The 19,537-nt window shown below is 40.9% G+C and overlaps 1 protein-coding gene across 3 annotated transcripts in view; it reads right to left on the minus strand.

Moving 5' to 3' along the window:
- The window catches only part of rab28 (RAB28, member RAS oncogene family), a 51,263-nt gene extending 33,116 nt beyond the window's left edge, over positions 1-18,147 (minus strand). Inside the window, exons 1-4 of one of the 3 annotated variants that reach the window (XM_058075021.1) lie at positions 17,756-18,143; positions 12,539-12,635; positions 7,586-7,674; positions 1,641-1,770 (exon numbers count right to left, since the gene is read on the minus strand). In XM_058075021.1, coding sequence (XP_057931004.1) covers positions 1,641-1,770; positions 7,586-7,674; positions 12,539-12,635; positions 17,756-17,830 — 391 coding nt within the window. In that variant the 5' untranslated portion in view covers positions 17,831-18,143. Of the gene's footprint in view, positions 1-1,640; positions 1,771-7,585; positions 7,675-12,538; positions 12,636-17,755 lie in introns of all 3 variants that reach the window. The other 2 variants (XM_058075022.1, XM_058075023.1) reach the window with 2 other exon arrangements.
- Positions 18,148-19,537: the final 1,390 nt, after the last annotated feature.

Below are 19,537 nucleotides of genomic sequence, written 5' to 3' on the forward strand. Positions count from 1 at the left end.
TGAATGTGAGTGTGAATGGTTGTTTGTCTATATGAGCCCTGTGATTGGCTGGCGACCAGTCCAGGGTGTACCCCGCCTCTCGCCTGAAGACAGCTGGGATGGGCTCCAGCACCCCTCGCAGAGTATAAGCGGTCGAAAATGAATGAATGAAAGACACAAGGTAAAGTCCATAAACATACGGTTTGAAGAGTTTGGTGTGGAAGAATGGAGCCCAACATGGGAGTCAGTGACCCCTGATTTCTCCCATAATCTTGCGGATGTCTGTGGCAAAGAAAATCACCACAGACACACCCCAAAATCATTATCAGTATTCATAAAGTCTTCTCAGAAAAGTTACAGCTGCCAATGACGGTGTGTCAAAAATCCCCCCAAAACAGGTCCTCACATACACATAAATGTCGTGTTTTTACAAGCTCCTTCTTGTTATGTCTGCACGTCTATTTCGGGTTTGTCGCAAACATGTTGCCCAACTCGTCCAACATCATGGGAACGAAGAAAAGGAGATCTCGACTTCGAAAGAATGCTGCGAAATCACATGTTCATTGTTGTTGCTACAAAACCAAGAATCCCATTTGGAAAAACACACAAACATGGCATGACAGATGTGTGAAATGTAAAAGCACACAGGCAGACTAGAGGAATTAAAAATGCGTGCGTGGAGCTGTGGAGCGCAGACAAACCCTTCAAGTTAACAAAAATGAACCTACAGGAGGGCTGAGAGATTCATAAGGTCTCAAAGGGAGATTGATGGCTCCTAGTGGGGAAATCTGTGTGGGATTTTCTTTTTTGGTAAAAAAAATAATAATAAAAAAACGCACACATGGGAGTCGTCTGAGCAAGAGAGGGAGTGGGGAGTTGGACACTACTTAAAAATTACAGTGCAGGCACGCTAGCCTAAATACAAATGGCGCCCACTTCCAAAGCTGGCGCTTCAGGTGAAGACGACTGAATGTTTCTGGACAGGACTTAAAATTTGACCTGCGACCCCCTGTTAAATAACATTAGAGGGATCCCGGTGTATGTTCAAACCCCACTCTAGCTACCTCTTCATCATCGGCCATCAAGGTGGACAATCGCACACTGACACTTCACCATAACACAGCAGCGCCCAAGACAACACAAAAAAAAGAGTCATGATTATTAGTCATTATTTTGGAGATGGCGGCACGGTTTCAGGCTGATAGCGACCCAAGCCGTCTGGTTAACATCGACCTTGCCTGGTCTGCTGGGCCCACAAGTTGGGAATGGGAATACTGTTGATGAGAGAAGCGTCTGACCGCCAGACAGGGGGGGGGGGCACAGATAAGGAGTGTCCTGGTGTCTGATGGTCCGTGGATGCTAAATCATCGCCGGTGACTCCCACGGAGTTCACAAACATCAGCACTCCCATCACTCCGAACAGGAGTTTGCTTCTTATCGATGGAGTTATCACGCACAACATCGTTTATCTGGCGCTCCAACAAACACTCACTCCTCCGTACACCAACACAGGCACGGAACATGAAATATGAGACACTGTGGAGCAAATGGATCTGTTTTTTTACAGTACCAGTCAAAGTTTGGACACGTTCTCATTCAATAGCATGCAAACATGTGCCCACAATTTTAGTTTGTGTGTTTTTTTTATGTGTGACACTCACTTTTGTTTCCGACCAGCGAGACGACAGGCTGGATGTCACATTCCTCATTGGCCTTCTTCATCATGCTGAACCAGTCCTCCAGATTCTCAAAGCTCTGGTAGTTGGTGATGTCGTACACAAGGAGAACCCCCTACGTAGAAAAAAAAGCAGTATACTGTATTTATAGGTTATCACATGGTTTGTCTGGTATCAGGCCAGGTATCAGCCAGGTATCGGTCTCGGGCTGATACTGACACTTGGGGGCATGATACTGGGCCTGATACCAGACAAACCATGTGATGATCTTATTATCACATACTACAGTATTAATTGGCCCTGTACCCTAGAAAGCACCCATGAATGATACGGGAAAAGGCCCAAATGATACTGTGTCAAAGCCCAGGGCAGTGATACTGATAAAATCTAGAGTTTAACCATGTCCAGTATCAGCCCCCGTAGCTGTCCACTCAGAGCGCGCTGCTCTGGTATCGTGCCCATGAAACAATCAGTCAGAGAACAGCTCACAAGTGCTTAGTGCCTAGTGCTTCTCCAGTCACCAAAAAACCCAAATTTGATTAATGGAACTTTAATTGTCAGACATTGATAAGCTAAGACTGTTGATAAAATATTATTGCTGAAATATTTTTGCAATTATTGTGTTTACACTGTTTAGATATAATACATGTAATAAAATGAACATTTTCTGGAAACAAAATGGTCTTTTGATGAAATAGTACGTGATAATAAGCTCATGATTAAATAGTATGTGATAATAAGATGATCACATGGTTTGTCTGGTATCAGGCCCAATAATATTTTATCAACAGTCTTATCTTATCAATGTCTGGCAATTAAAGTTCCATTAATCAAGTTTGGGTTTTTTGGTGACTGGAGAAGCACTAGGAATATTTATAGTGTGTGTTCACGCTCGTGTGCTGTTCTCTGATTGGTTGTTTCACGGGCACGATACCAGAGCAGCACGCTCTGAGTGGACAGCTACGGGGGCTGATACTGGACATGGTTAAACTCTATATTTTATCAGTATCACTGCCCTGGGCTTTGACACAGTATCATTTGGGCCTTTTCCCGTATCATTCATGGGCGCTTTCTAGGGTACAGGGCCAATTAATACTGTCGTATGTGATAAGTCTGAATATCATTAATCATATGAATTGGGGACAGCTAGGTTAGTAATGGGTGTGAAATGGAGGTTACGTTATCTCCTCATCAGTCCATGTCTGGGCCAGCAAGGTGACTGTTTCTGCTAAGACTGCACCGTGCAGTATGACTGAAAGGTGCATTTGTTGCTTTTTGTTCTACAGACACGCACTGTCGCAACTGGCGTGGTTGGTGCCGACAGCTCCGGCCTCGAGTCGTAGCCGTCCGTACCTTCCAAACAGTACATGATTGATTACAGGATGCACGGGGCGGAACAATAGGTGCAAAAGTTCCACGTAGTGCCCGGCCTTAAAGCCTGCGGAGCAACTTGTGATGAGGTGGTGAGACATAACCGGTGGAGCTTAGGAGAGAAAGTGCTGCAGTTGAGGTTAACATTGTATCATCTCTTATGTTAAAGGGTCGGTTTTGACCCATGTATTAAATCAGCTATAAAATACACTAAAAACAATAAATTACCATCAAATTTGGTTCTTATTTCTTGGTTACCTTCTTAGGCTTCCTCATCCATGAAAATGTTGCTTTTAATACTTTTGGTGTGGGCATGGAGGCCTTTTTTGGCACTATACCCCTCAATTTCTATTTCCAAAAATGGTCAAATGAACCTCAAAAGAATCATATTCATAAATTGAAGGTTCTTTTGTTACCTGGCTATTACTGAGGGATATAGAACAGCTTCACCACCAGCAACCTCTTCATCTGACTCGCATCATCTGTGTCTTCTGGATATACTCCACGTTGTCCTCCTGCTTATCTAAATGGCTATGCTGGTCTGTCCTCTTCATCATTGTCACCAAAAATTTGGTCCAGATCTTGGTTCACTGTACTACTTGGGATTCTTTCCATGATTCAAATTATAAATGTGAAATCAGCCAATCAAATGAGTGAATTCACCTCACATGTCTGGACCTTGTTTTTCTGCTGGTATACTGGAAAAGCGGTCAAAATGAGAATCCCCTGAAGCTTCCATGATGAGAAGAGGAGCTGGTTGTCATTGTGTTGGCTAATTGTACACTTATGATTTCAGTTGTGGCTCAAAATATTGCTTTATAATCATATTATTATTGAGCTTTATCGGGTGGAAAGCGACCCTAACAATACAGTGGTCATAATTTCAACCTGAACATTTTAAAATTTAGTAAAAATTGTTTTTTTGGTTTTATTTTGTTGAAATAGAGTTTCCTGACAACGTCAAAAAGCCTTGATGCAATAAACAAACGTTATGTGATTCTTTTTATGCATTCAAATGTAAAACGGGTCGGTGCCGACCCTAACACAAGAGGAGGGTTAAAGGTCCTCCTCGTACTATTCATTCATTCATTTTCTACTGCTTTTCCTCACAAGGGTCGCGGGGGTGCTGGAGCCTATCCCAGCTGTCTTCGGGCGAGAGGCGGGGTACACCCTGGACTGGTGGCCAGCCAATCACAGGGCACATATAGACAAACAACCATTCACACTCACATTCATACCTATGGACAATTTGGAGTGGCCAATTAACCTAGCATGTTTTTGGAATGTGGGAGGAAACCGGAGTACCCGGAGAAAACCCACGCATGCACGGGGAGAACATGCAAACGCCACACAGAGTTGAACCCAGGTCTCCTAGCTGTGAGGTCTGCGCTCTAACCGCTCAACTGCCGTGCAGCCCCTCCTCGTACTATATATTGGTGTATTTTAAATACACCTCAAGCTTGAGTCAATTTTAGCGGACCTTTAATGCCACTCACATGGAGACGTGGTCTTAAAAGTAGTGCGTTGTGTCTTCTGCAGGTGACACAACGCACTTGACTGCTGCCTGAGGATGCTGTTGTTTCCAAACAGACCATGGCTTATTTAACCGTGGTACCAACAAACACAATTTGGTTCAGTTTGATCTAGGATGCAAATCTGTGCATTGTCATTGTCAGAATTGTGACGGTACCAAAACCACGTCTCCACAATTAAGTGCTGCGTTACACTTTGTCCTTGTGAAGTAATAAGTCAAATTTATTGATTTATTTATCTTTTATGGTGTAGAATTGATTGTTATGGTGTCTTAGGGTACAATGTAGCACATTACTTGGCAACCAGCAGAGGTGCTGTTGAAAAATGACACCATCAGCTATAGGAAATACGTTATGCTACGCTACGTAGCATAACATCACTGCCTCACTGCATTGCGTTTAAAAAAAAAATTATTAATAAATGACCACTGTTTTGTGGTTGACTATGGACTATTATTAGTAAAAGATAAGTGAAAGACAAATTATAGTAGTATTCTGGTCACTTGGAGTCAGTAATGTTACATCCACGTTTACATGGACCCAAATATTCCAATTCCATTCGGGTTATTTGCTCAAACGGAAAGAATGTAACCTTTGTATACACCTCATTCCCAAAGAAAAGTGCCAATCCAAATGAATATATAAATCGGATTCCCAGGGGTTGAATATTCATTTCCCCAATCCGATTGAGGTATCTTGTATCCGCTCAATCGGAAAGTTGTCAGGGTGCGTTCTTTCAGCGCATGCTCAGCTGTGACGTAACATGCAGATGTCTCTCAGGTTTTGAAAATGGCAGCGAACAGTCATCACTGGACTACAGCGGAAACTTCGTTTTTGATACAAACTTAAAAGAACTGAATGTAATTGCAAGACTGGACGGCCGAAAAACTATTTATTATTATTAATTTATTATTATTTAATTTATTATTATTAAAAATTCATCCCATCCCCTCTACGCCTCTTCTTTGCTGTCATTTTCCGCAGGATCGCATAGGTTTCAAGTTGCTGCTTTAAAAAAAGCGTAGCAACTGTCCCAACAACCGTGGTAATCACAGTCTCGTCCGCCATCTTCGATGAATCACGTGATGTTGTTTACGTTTTACTGCGCATGCCCCATGACTATTCCGTTTGATTATAGCAGTGCATGTAGACAGGAGATTGGAATATTCCTTTCCATGTATACACTGTTTTCTGGTACATCATTCGGAAAGATTCAATTGGGAAAGAGGAAAATCTCCTCATGTAAACGTGGCTATTGATGAGACATGATATTACATTACATTACATTCACAATGCAACATGACAAAGAAGTTCTCCTCCTCTTCCATGTGGAAGTGGTAAGTTTTCTGGCCTCTTACAATGTCCTCCTTCTTCTTCCGTCTGAAACCCTTTCTTAAGTTTAGAGGAAATACATTGGAGGCTAATTAGTTAGTAGTAGATCAAATTATCGTTGAGCAATGTGTTGTAAACAAAGAAAAATATGACACAAACAGGTGCTCTAACTACAAAAATATTCCTTTGATTAATTTTGAATATAATAATAATAATCCCGAAAGACAAGAATATTATCTGAGAATTGCGACAGAGTAGAATGCATCGCAGATGTGGCCGAATCCCACGCGGCCTCATCATTTTTGACACAAATTGTGAGCTTCTACCGGCCTGCTACATTCACCATCAGTTCAGATGTCAGTCGATCGCTTGAGTTTATTATCGTGCGGCTCAAGCCGGAGGGAGTCGGGAGGAGGTCTGACCAGACTATAATAATAAGCCCGAGCGAACTCACCGACGTACCTCTAAACTAATCCTTCCTGTGCTTCCTATTACTGTTCCACTGTGGTGATGAGCCCCCCCCCCCGGAATGCCAACGTGATGTTTTGAGCTGTTTGAAAACAATGTTAAGTAATATATTGCATGAATGTATATTAGGGTGCATCAAATTTGAATGGGACATTTTTAATTCATAATATCAATTTGGCTGGCATTCCATTTTTTTCTAATGAACATAAAAATGACTTTTGCAAAGTTTTGAGGAAATCCATTGAGATTTAGGGGTGCCACCTCACACATAAAGTTTTGTAAAATTTCGGAAAATGTGCAATTTCTAGTCTAATTGCCAAAAAGTTGACCTGGAAATGTTGAATACAATGAACTTCTATACTGCATCATTTTCTATAGGCTTATCAAAGGGGGCCCAGACCAAAGACCAATCCGCCACTGCTAGTCTGAAAGGAACTAGTTGTTGAGGGCAGCATCTTAGGTTGTGCTGCTCAGTGCCTAAAATAATAAATGGACAAGTGTATATCACATTATGTAGGACTACTGTACCACTCTCAATAAATATGAGGCATCAGCAATACTGTCTACTCTATATTACTGTTTTTGATGTTATGCTTGCTCGGCTATTAGCTAACTGTCATTAGCAAACTGTAGCTAGCTAATGTTAGCGACAGTAGAGGCAATGAGCACTAAACAGTGCCTAAAATAATAAATGGACAAGTGTATATCACATTATGTAGGACTACTGTACCACTCAATAAATATGAGGCATCAGCAATACTGTCTACTCTATATTACTGTTGTTGATGTTATGCTTGCTCAGCTGTTAGCTAACTGTCATTAGCAAACTGTAGCTAGCTAATGTTAGCTACAGTAGAGGCAATGAGCACTAAATACCTATAAATATGACTACAAACCATTCAAATTACAAAGACAAAACCACAAATTTGCTAGTAATATGTAATAGGAGTATAAATACCAACAAAAATATAAAGATCACCTCATAGTTCTTGAGCTGCAGTATTTGCTGACCTCAAATCTCCATGGCGACCATTGAACTGTTCACCGCAAAAATAGATGTATGGTGACACCCCTAAATAATCATGTATTGGAAAAATATTTTGTATGTGTTGTTTCTACATATATTGGAACACTTTTAGTACCCAGCCATATCAAAATTCAATAATTGTGTAATGCTATATAGATACATATGTAAACCCTGGAGTGGGGTATGTCAAGGTGACTTACGTGAGCTCCGTACACGTATTTATCCAGCATTTTCCCTCCTAACGTTTGTCCTCCGATGTCCCACACCTGGAGGGCCACATTCAGATTACCTACAAGACAAGTTGAGGTGAAAAAAACAAATCATTTGTTACAAATTTGAATAAAATTTCTGATATTCTGAGGTTTTTGTTGGTTCTTAAAGCTAAAAATAGCTGTACGGGGCTAAACGTCCACACTGTTGACTCATGCCGACACTTCCCAGAATTCTTAGTAAAAAGGTGTTTGCATTGTGCCATGTGTGTCATAATGTGCTTGCTGCCAAGTCAGGAAAGTGAGGAGAATTATGTGCTGTTAAGGAAAATGGCAATAATTAAACAGAAAATAGGAGGACTCTTGTCCTCGTGTCAGTGGAAAGTGAGAGACAGCCTGAATGAGAGAGAGAAAGATGGGCACAAAAACCCCCAAATCCAAATAAATATTTTCTTCCTCTGGAAAATCAAAGGGGTGGTCAAAGAAGGCAGGAGGACCAGACAGCGAAGAGTTTATACTGGTGCTGCGCGGCCTCCGTGCTGAGTCCGGGTGTAGCTGCTGTGGACACGGCTGGACGACATCCCCCCCTCTTATTTTGAGCGCGAGGAAAGGAAACGTTGAGGTTCACAGTCAGTACATCTAGACTATACAGTGTCAATGTAAAGCTACATTGAGGAACGCGATGAATAACTGCTCTTTGGCGGCAGCGAGCGCCTTTCCCGCCCATCCAAACCACGCTCGGACACTCGCTTTATTTGTGTTCCAAAGGTTCACACTGACTCAACGCCACTGGCATTTTCTCTGCTTGTGCCTTGGGAGGGGAACCTTCCAGGCCCACAGCTAAACCTCCAAAAAGGTCAAACAAATACGCACATCATCTAGTCCGCTTTATGTAAGCAACTTGCAAAATGGCAATCAAAAACAGTATCACTCTGCGGCCAAGTGTCTTGAAAGCTTGAGTACTTTTTATTATAAATATGGGACTAATAATTATCAGATCTATGAGGAATCACAACATCATACTGATAAACCCGATGACATTATAAAACAGCTTCGATACAATTATTTTTAAAAATGCTCCAATGTGGAGAACTTGCCTACAGGCGAGTTAGGCTAAGCAAATCCAGCGCTCCTTTTCTCCTATATATTGTAAAAAGGAAAGATTGTGTAAACAAACAGACACCTCACACGCTCGTCACACCAAATCCTCTGCAAACACTTGATAATACATCGACCTTCAACACACCAAACCCCACCAACCACCTGAAACGCCACCCCGAAAGCCCACAAAGACGCCACAGCGCTGCAATAAAGCCTGCCGCAAAGGGTCCTTCCTCCATTGTCCGGGTGGGAATATTAATAATAAGCAAGTTGAGCCGATCAAGCCATCACAAAAGGAATGCTGCTCTTCATACAGTTGAAAAGCCAGCTTTAATATGGCAATTTTACACAGTGAAAGAAGTCACATTAAAGGAAATATTATTATAGGTGACGGTCTCAAAAAATATATAAAGTTTAACGTCAATTTGTGTGACGACAAACATTTTAAAATGCACCTGCACTGTTTTCTGTTACATTTTGTAAAGGTTTGTTGGTCAGATCATACTATTTCATTGTACTTTTCTTAATATTAAAATCTCATCTTTTATTCACTTATTTTTGAGTAATTTTACTTTTAGTTTATGTTGTTGAAAGAAAGAAATGAATCAGGGATTTGTCATTTAGGTGAGGGTTTTGCTCTACAATCATCTATCTGAGGTGTTTACAATGGTTGAATATTTTTACTTTATTTTAGTTCATGCTGTTAATAGCCATCATGAAAAAACAATGACGGTATCACTCAGCAACCGCCCGTCTCTGTTGTCTTCAAGAGTGATGGTCTCAAAAAATATATAAAGTTTAACGTCAATTTGTGTGATGACAAACATTTTTAAATGCACCTGCGCTGTTTTCTGTTGGTGTTACATTTTTAAAAGGTTTGTTTGTCAGATCATACTATTTCATTGTACCTTTCTTAATGTTAAATTCTCATCTTTTATTCACTTATTTTTGAGTAATTTTACTTTATTTTAGTTTATGTTGTTGAAAACAACATAAACAGGGATTTGTCATTTAGGTGAGGGATTTGCTCTACAAGGACCTATCTGAAGTGTTTACAGTAGTTGAATATTTTTACTTTATTTTAGTTCGTGAAAAACAATGATGGTATCACTCTGAAACTGCCTGTCTCTGTTGTCTTCATGGGTTGAGTACTTCTACATTATTTTAGTTCATGCTAATGGAAAACCACGTCTGTCCGGTGTCTTCCATGGGTGAGTACTTTTTATTTATTTTTGTTTTATTATACAGCAGTTTAACACTTGTGTGACAGTTAATGTGACAAAGTTACTTAAAACATTGTCAGTCCGAGGTAAAGTCCATGGTTTTATGATTGCAACAGTTTGGACCCCACAGAAGTTAACCTTGATTTTGCCTGAAAACATTATATGCATGAGTGCTACTATCATGCTGTGTTCCGCTATTGCTATTTTTTTGCTAACTCCAGCTCTAAACTTCCACGTTTGTCACATGGTGTTGGTTGGTATTGTTCTAAAAGCTCCTCGCCAGTCAGCCTCGTCTCACCTCGACTTGCCTTGGAAAATGTACATTAAATTTGACAAGCTGGCCTTCATGGTGAGAGAGGCCGACCGCCCCCCCCCCACCACCACCACCAAACACACACACACAGCTCTAAAATATGGTTACTGCTCCACAGAGACCCGGACACAGCACTCCGACGAAAGCCTAGGTGAAGAACCTAACGAAGTTCAAGACCACCCAGTTTGCCGAGCCACCCTCCTCTTCATCAGCTCATCAACACCCAATTCCCCAGAAAATGGGCCCTTTAGCAAGTCAAGTGTTGAGCCTGTGTTGTTGCCGCTCCATTGATGCAGATAGATGTGCGCTACCCTCTGAGGTGCAATAAGAAGCGCACAACAAGGCAATCGCAGGATTAAGTCGGAGTTCATATTAAGTCCAGCTGAGCCCAGCTTCTGCTTACGGCTGCCTCTTTTCTTTCGAGCTCCACCGCAACATATTTGGGGGTTTAGTTCTCCTAAGTCTCATAAGCCCAAATTGACACACAATCAAAACACAACCCTTAGTCCAAATATCAAATCAGCATAACCTCTACTTTAGTACAACTTTAGCTTTGCTTAATGTTGTTTTATTAGGAATGAAAGAATAGACACTTTGCAGGCGACCCCGGCATTGGCAGAGAGTGAAGAAGTGCCATTTTATTCGCTGAAAAAATCTACTTCACATAGCGGTGGGCAATTTTTAAATGTCTAAATATAGCATGAGTGGAGTGAATAAACATTTAATTTTAAAGATCTAATGTGCCTACAGAGCGTGGCTGTATTCCTGCAAGCTTCCACATAAACCAATGGAACATTCATGTTTTATGTGGCACGGGACAAAGATCAGTTCAACTTTTGAGGGGGATTCACCATCGGAACAGAAAACGTGTTCACGTATTTACTCGTGAAGCCGTGCCCACAGGATTATGAGCGGGGCTGGCCCGTGGGCCCGGCGTGGATGTGGGAGCCGTCCGCCGGCCTTGTGGACTGTTTGCTCAGGAGAGAGGAGCTTTCACAGTGAATAAGGCTGAGAAGTGGCAGACGCTCTACAATGAGGCGCCACCAGAAAAGACACATTCAGCTACGAACGCTTGATGGGAAGAATTAAACCCCAACCTCTGGCGAGAAACGCTAGGACAGGAAAATACGCAGGCCGCCAAATAATTAGAAGAAATATAAATATGAAGGACAGTGGAACCTCTAAGGTCAATCCCTTGTAGAAGTACATTTTGTTTGGATTTGGGAAATAGGAAATAAAAGACAAATGAATACAAATAATCCGTTCCAGGGTCAAACTTTCCCCATCAAAAAAACCTTGATTAAATAAGTCACATTTTGACAGTCTTACAAGTGTGAACATAAGGTAAAGCACTATTTTATCTTAAATAAAACAAAAATAAAGTATAACTACTTACTTTTGAAGACGCCCAACAGACACTAGTGGCCCTGGTGCCATTTTATTAGTACCTGGCAACACTTGGAACTGAAACAATCGGTCATAACTTCAACGACGAAGGTGCATTTAGACCAGGGGTGGGCAAACTTTTTGACTCGCGGGCCGCATTGATTTTACAAAAATTGACAGGGGGCCAGACTATATATTTTAAACATATAATTGTAACAGTCCACCTGGAATGATTGTATCTGTAAAGGTGTCATGCAACCTGCTATATGTGCTTGTGTGCTTTTTTTCAGGAGCACTTTGTAAACAGCAGATCACATCAAATAAACAAATTGATTTAAAAAAAAAAACTACCTAAACCATCAAAACCGTACAACCGTCAGGTTGTATGTTGAGTTTCAATGAAATACTTTGGAAAGAACGTGCGGGCCATATTTAAACACTTGGCGGGCCGGATGTGGCCCCCGGGCCGTAGTTTGCCCACCCCTGATTTAGACGCTGATTCATGTCATTCTTTCTCATACAAGTGTAAAAAGAAGTTAATCACTGGAAAAACAACACAACAGTCTTTCTTGACTTTGATAGCAAGTGACTACGATAAAGAATGGGTCTGTTGCTTATTTCACTGAACTTCCTGAATATATTCTTCTTCTTTGATGAAGCTAAAGTATGAAAGAAAGAAAAAGCAAAAGACAAGCACAGAGTAAATCATTTGATGCTTACTGGATTTGCAGTTGTGCACCACTGTGGAGGCGTATTTTTCAAGCACCGACAAAATAGCCCAAATCTTGTCTAAGCACACAAATGAAATACCAAGTGTGAAGTCCTCCAAAGTTTTTTTTACAACACGTGTGCCTGCATGGTCCCAGGAGATGGAGAGAAAGGGAGCGAGCACTCCCAGATGATTATTGTTAGGTGTCTCACCTGGAAGGCTTATTCTCTTCAGGAAGAAATCCAGGCCGATGGTTTGTTTGTACTGCTTCCCAAAGGCCTCCTGAGCAAACCTGGTGGCGAGTGACGTCTGGAACAACAGGGGCAAAAGGGGAGAGACACCGCAGGGAGTCAGCAGGGAGCACCGACATGTCACTGGAAGACGTTAAGTTCTTTTTTTAAAAAAAAAAAAAAAAAAGGAAAAGAAAAGAAAAAAGAATCTGTCTGCAATGCCATGAAAGACGGATTTTTATTCATGCGTGCATAATAAGTTGTTCTTTAACCTGTGTCCAAGCCCTCTGAAAAGTATTGGCAAAACAAAATAAGTTGTTTTTGTATAATCCAGTACAATAACAAACAAACGGCAACGCCAACATGGAGGTAATCACATAATAAGATTTAGAAAATGGATCACCGCATTATGTTTTATGGAAATTGTTTTGAAATGAGAACGACTTGGAAGTCAACCAATGCCATGAAATAAACTGTGTTTTCATTTTCAAAGTTCCACTGTTGTGAAGCACCTGGCACATTACCTATCACCATGGATTCCGTGATGTGGAATGAGATCGAGAGCTCGGTGAACTTGGACTCTCTGGCTTGTTATGTTAATTTAGCCTATTCAGTATATCAATATATATACTATACTATACAAGTATGTTTGTGTAGCGGGTAACTGTTGATGTTATACACCTTTTATTAGAGCTCTCTGGACATGAAATAACACCCCCATAATCACCTTTATAGCTACTTTATTGGGTAAAATAAGTGCAATCAAAAACAATAAGCCATTTAAGGCATAAATAAGATTTGTGTTTATGGAAATGATGTCGGGGATTCAGAGTTCAGTTTTGGCTGGAATAAGTACGGCCACAAGAGTAGCCCGTGTTATTATTATTATTATTATTATATTATTATTAAAGAACCAGATTATGGAGGATTATGTCTCACACCTGTAAGGTCACTGAAACAGCTGTCCCCTAAACGTGGGCTGTGGAGGAAAACTGATGGATGGATATTATTATTGTTATTGTTATTATGATGTTATTATATAGTGCCTGTTATGGGATGAATAATTATAAAATAATAAAAGCATGTAGTTGGTGATCAACTTTGGTGAGTCTTACTACTGACACCTAGTGGCCAGTGTACAGTACTTCATCAATGTTTTGTATTGCCTTAAACTACATTTTTATTTTTGTTAATTTAGAAATTTTTTATGCTTGTAATTTCTTTATTTATGCCAAGAATAAGTCACAATTGCTTAAATATGTTTTTGTTTTTTTTTTACTAATAATAGACCATAGTCACTGTGATTGGCTGGCCACCAGTCCAGGGTCTAGCCCGCCTCTCGCCCAGTCAGCTGGAATAGCCTCCAGCATACGTGCGACCCTAGTGAGGATAAGCGGCATAGAAAATGGATGGATGGAGGCCATAATCAACCATGAAAGAACGCTCATTCATTCATTCATTCATTTTTGAAAAAGTGCAATGTAGAAAGGGACCACTGTAATGTAGTATTTCCTTCATAGTAAAAAAAATCTAAAATCTATAGTGCTTTTCATTAAAAAGTGATGTCAGCGTCACGCTCCATTTACCAACCTTTTTAGGATATTTCGTTCCCTAATATTTTCCTTAAAAACCACCATTTATGTCTCATTTATCATATCAAGTCATCTTTCGCAGTGTATCTACTATGCATCAATAAGAAAGCCGCAATGTGGCATCCACTTTATTATTACAAATTCATTTCACAGACTTAAAATAAAGTCAACCTTTGAAGGGGACAGATGGAACGGCGAATGACAAAAACAGGTGTGGATATGCATGCACGTGTCATGTCTCCAGACCAAATAATTGCCACAAATTAGGAAACCTCCATCACTGTCACCGTTGAGAGAAGGAAGAAAATAGCGCGTCCACGGGGGGAAGAGAGAGACGGCTCAGCGTTGACGCGCCAACTTTAATTCATTTTGATGGATGTGCGGCGGTGGGAAAACAGGAAGCATTGAATGTCTATTAGCTGGCCTCAACGTCAGCGCCGCAACACCTGAGGACCCGTGTGGTGAGGAGCGAAATATATTTTCAAGGAACTCAGAGAGGTGTTTCTAATATGGACTAAAAAAATCAAATAATAAACATACAATGAAGACCGTAACAATGAAAGCACAAACTGTGCAGACAAGATGACAATAAATGCTAATATTTATACAGGTTTTACATGTTTGCATGTAAAAATGTGGTCATTTTCTGCAATTCATCTTACTGGAAGTTCACTGACCTCCAGACATTCTCAATCTCAGCTCGTTGCGGCCTCAAGGGTGACGGCAACAAGGAGAAATCGGCTCATTTAGGTAGCCCAAACAATCAGTGGCAACACGGGAATAACAAGCTTGGACAGCAAAAATGAATCCCACATGCTCGTGCTGGCCTGCTCGGACTTCTGACATTTGTCTTGGCGTTCCCGGTAGCTTGGCTCTCCCCTTTTAACGCGGCCGTCCCTTTGTATTTTTTTTTTCCTCCTAGCGTACAATTGGAACAAGGAATGGTGTAATCCTGACACTCCACCAGAGAACAGCACAGGGTCACCAGTGATACCAATGCCGGGAAATAGAAGGGGGAAGTTCTTTTGAAATAAGAAACTTCGGGAGAGAAGGGAAGAAAACACAGCGAGACAATCATATGATGCAACTCATATAATGTTCTCTTCACTATCAGGAGATAATAGCGCATGTTTTATGTAGAGTAGCTTACAAATGTGGTTTTGCATTGTCGCTACAATATCTTATCATGGGGCAATACTCTACTCTAATAATAAACAGTCATTTGCAGCTCTAACCAAATAACATTGAATAAACAGGGGGGACAGCGCTGAACGCAAAACATTAAATCATTATTATTTATTCTAAATGATTTAAATTATTTGTACAAATTACTGTTTAGGCTGTACATTGTTGTTCATATTTGATGTCATCTATTTATTCTCCACATTATTATTATTTCTCCCCCTGCATGTGTGGGTTTTCTCCGGGTACTCCGGTTTCCTCCCACATTCCAAAAACATGCTAGGTTAATTGGCCACTCCAAATTGTCCATAGGTATGAATGTGAGTGTGAATGGTTGTTTGTCTATATGTGCCCTGTGATTGGCTGGCCACCAGTCCAGGGTGTACCCCGCCTCTCGCCCGAAGACAGCTGGGATAGGCGCCAGCACCCCCCGCGACCCTCGTGAGGATAAGCGATAGAAAATGAATGAATGTTATTATTATTATTTATTATTATACAGGGGCCAGGCAACGACATTTCATTGGCAATTTCACTGCTGTGTTATTGTGCAATGACAATAAAGGAAGTGTATCTATCTATCTATCCATCTATCTATCTATATTATATTTGTGTCTGCATCAATAAACTTTGCTTTGTTTTTTTAATGAAGATTATTTTAAGTCAAAGCTGCAAATGTTGGTTTTGCTTACTGCTCGCACTTTTGGGCACCCTTTCAGGAACACTGACCCATACACAAGAGTGGCAAGATAACTGCGTCTTTACCAGGGTGACGGTCTGCGGCTGCATGAATGCTTCCCACACCAGGGAGCTGCGGTTCATTGAGAAAAAACATGAATTCCAACATGTACTCTATGACATCCTGAAGCAGAGAGCAGTTTTCCAACATGACAAAGAGCCCAAAAACACCTCCGGAATGCCAATTGAAGGTGATAGAGTGGCCAAGCACAAGAAAGGATAGTGGAGGAGTGTAAGGAATCTAACATCCATAGCTGGAAGAGGATTCCAGTAATAACAACCTGTGCAGCTATTGTCAATTCCATGCCCAATGGGATTAAAGCAGTGGGAGATGATGGTGATGATGGTGCTCACACTAAATACTCATATACTCGCTTATATGAGATACTACATGACGCCATACTACAATTAAAGCTTGCTGCAGAAAAGCAAATATTTTGGAAAAACCAGAGTAATCAAGCAGAAAAATAGACTTGTGTGTAAGATATTTACAAAAACATCTCGCCGTCCCACATCTTTGCTATATTTTCTGAATGGGCCAAGCCAAAAATACCGCGGGAGAATGGCCTCCAAAATAAACCGATTACATTGCAATTTTCAGGGGCAAATTGACATTAATAAGGGGCAGATGGGGGGGGGGGGGGGGGGCGTTCAAGTTGTCAGTCAGCGGGGTTGACTTAAAATCCGGGCGTAGGGAGAGGGGAGGGTGGGTGTTTTTTATGCCCAACACACAAGCAGGTAAGTCAGCGATGAGCTGACACCTGGCAACAGTGTGTGTGTGTGTGTTATTAATGTAGCATATCTGCTAGGAGAACTGTGTGTGTGTGTGTGTTCTCAATGCCACATCACCTCCTTAATTTACACTTTACCGTAGAAGAAAAATAACAAGAAAAACTTAGCTTATTCAGAATGAGAACATTTGTTTTTCTCTTTGGGTGGCAGGTTTATACAGCTTCATTCGTTTTGGACATAACACAAGACTTTAGCTCAGAAAGAACCTAAACAATAAACATTTTTTTTCTATTTGGCTTTTCCTTACGCCACCACAGAGATGTACTGCTGAGGAAAGGTGTAATGATAACCAGATAAGGAAGTTACAGTGATGTAGGAAAGTGGAATACAGTACATACTGTATCCTAAAGAATCGTAATTGACCTATTTTGCAGAATCGTGCAACACTCACAACAATAATAAAAATAGATTGGTTTCAATATTTTCCTGTGCAGTTTATAAACTATTTTTTTATATTCAGTTGCTGTGCACGACTATACGACTGCAAAATAGCAGTCGTTAGTAAAAATATATGACATTTAGCTCAATGTGAATCAATCTTTATAGAAACACAATATGAATCAGTTGTTTTAATTAGCTCAACAACAAGCAACACAACTAAAATGTGATGCGTTTAACTGCTGTCAGTAAACAGCAGCATCGCCACTCGAGGCTAAAGCACAATTGTGCTTGTTAGCTAATGGCTATTTAGCATCGCCTGTCGCCATGGTGACCTGAAGATACACTGCAGCTTCAGGAACAGGGACACATGAAGCTTAATGCACACTTGAACGTCGTAATAAAGATAACAATGTCATGTTTCTGCTATGTGGGTACTTTTCAACGTGTTCAAAGTGTATCATTGCTGTGTTTGGATGTTCGAAGCTAGCTAGTTTGTATATGCGTGCGAGTCCTTTACCTTTCCACAAGCGCCGTCGCCGATGACTACAATTTTAAGCTGTCGGTCCTGGCTCTCCTCCTCCGAGTCCGACATGACGCCACTGACGGTGTTCGGCCAGTGTCTGCTTCAGACCTTCTCACTCCAAGCGAAATACGGAGGATTAAAATGAAGCTAGCTGGCTAATAATCACAGACGGATTAGCACAGCGTCGAGTAACAAACGGGCGCCATTTTGACTGTACCAAGTCTGCCACTCTGGTTATCTCCGTCAAACAAACACTAATACCGACTTTTAAAATATTTGCTGTCATAAACAAACTATAATAACATATTAAAAGACACACTAGAGCCGCCTTAAATACATTTATCGTCACAGCTGTATGGAAGCACTCCCAGCGGATCACAGTCAGCTGAATGGTTGCATCCGGTGTGACGCATGCCCCGTTGTCATGCCAACAACCGGAAACATGAGCAAAATGCAACAAATCAAGGTGTAAAGGTGATGTTTTCTGAGGTGCAGCACATTTTTTTAGATTTTATAATTGATCACAGACACCAAATTAATATTGTTGAATGTTTTTGACATGCTTTATTTTTCATGGAGATTTTCAGGTCACTGCAAATGCCTCACTATTAGCTACAGCTAGCATGGAAGTGATGTAATAGTAAACACATGCACAAACAAAATGTAGCTTATTGTGTAACCCTAATAAAAGTCACATATGTAAAATCTATCCATCCATTTCTTATAGCGCTTGTCCTCATTAGGTTCACAGGTGAGCTGGAGCCTACCCCAGCTGACTTTTTGGTTACGAGGGGTGGGGTTACTCCCTGGAATGGTCACCAGTCAGTCACAGGATTCTTGTTAATGCCCTCAAAAATGGTTTGGACATGCTTGATGCCAGTGTTTCCAGGAGGCGAGTGGGAATGTTGATCCAGGTGGTGAAGATGGCTTCACTGTGGATTTTAGATTTAGATCAGGAGAACACACATAGTGGTCTAAAATAGTGATGTCATTCCTCCGGAAGAAGTCCTTCATCAAGCGGGTATGTTGTTGTCCTGTTGAATGAGGGCCTTCAGTCATAAGGGATGCCCACTTTAACATCTCCACATAGCCAGCTGACTTTTGACGCCCCTGCACAACTTGAAGCTCCATTGTTGAATTGAACCCCCGGTCATGATGGCGTCCAGGACATCAGTAGGCATCTCTTTGGCAAGACATCAGAACCATCAAGGTTACATTGTTTCTCATCAGAGAATATAACCTTCTTCCACCTTTCAATGTCCCATGTTTAGTGCTGTTGCGCAAATTCCGAACATGCAATTTTGTGCCCTTTTTGTTTGTACCAATACGACTGCATTCAAAGAGAGAAAGCTTTTTTTGACTTTGCCATCACGGAATCATGACAGTGTGAATACTATCCATGCATCCATTTTCTATGCTGCTTTCCCTCATCAGGGTATGCTGGAGCCTATCCCGGTTGACTTGAAATGACATTAAATGCACATTTTTCCAGGAGTTTGACTTTTAAAGGCATCTTTGAAAACTTGACAGGTTTTGTATAAAATACATAAAATGAATACACTCGTCAATCAATATGTTTAGCTACTTAATGTGGACATAGTAAAAATATGACTGAAATTCCTATCATTAAATATGTTTTGTTTTTTTGAGAATAATAATTATTAAGCTGGGCAGCTTGAATGAATGCAAGTAGGTGACAAAACTAATGTCATGTAACTCTTTATCTGCAAATGTGATCATTTCCTATGCAGTCATGTTTAATGCTTGAGGAGGAAT

This window comes from Doryrhamphus excisus, chromosome 6 (assembly GCF_030265055.1).
Source record: "Doryrhamphus excisus isolate RoL2022-K1 chromosome 6, RoL_Dexc_1.0, whole genome shotgun sequence".
Lineage (NCBI taxonomy): Eukaryota > Metazoa > Chordata > Actinopteri > Syngnathiformes > Syngnathidae > Doryrhamphus > Doryrhamphus excisus.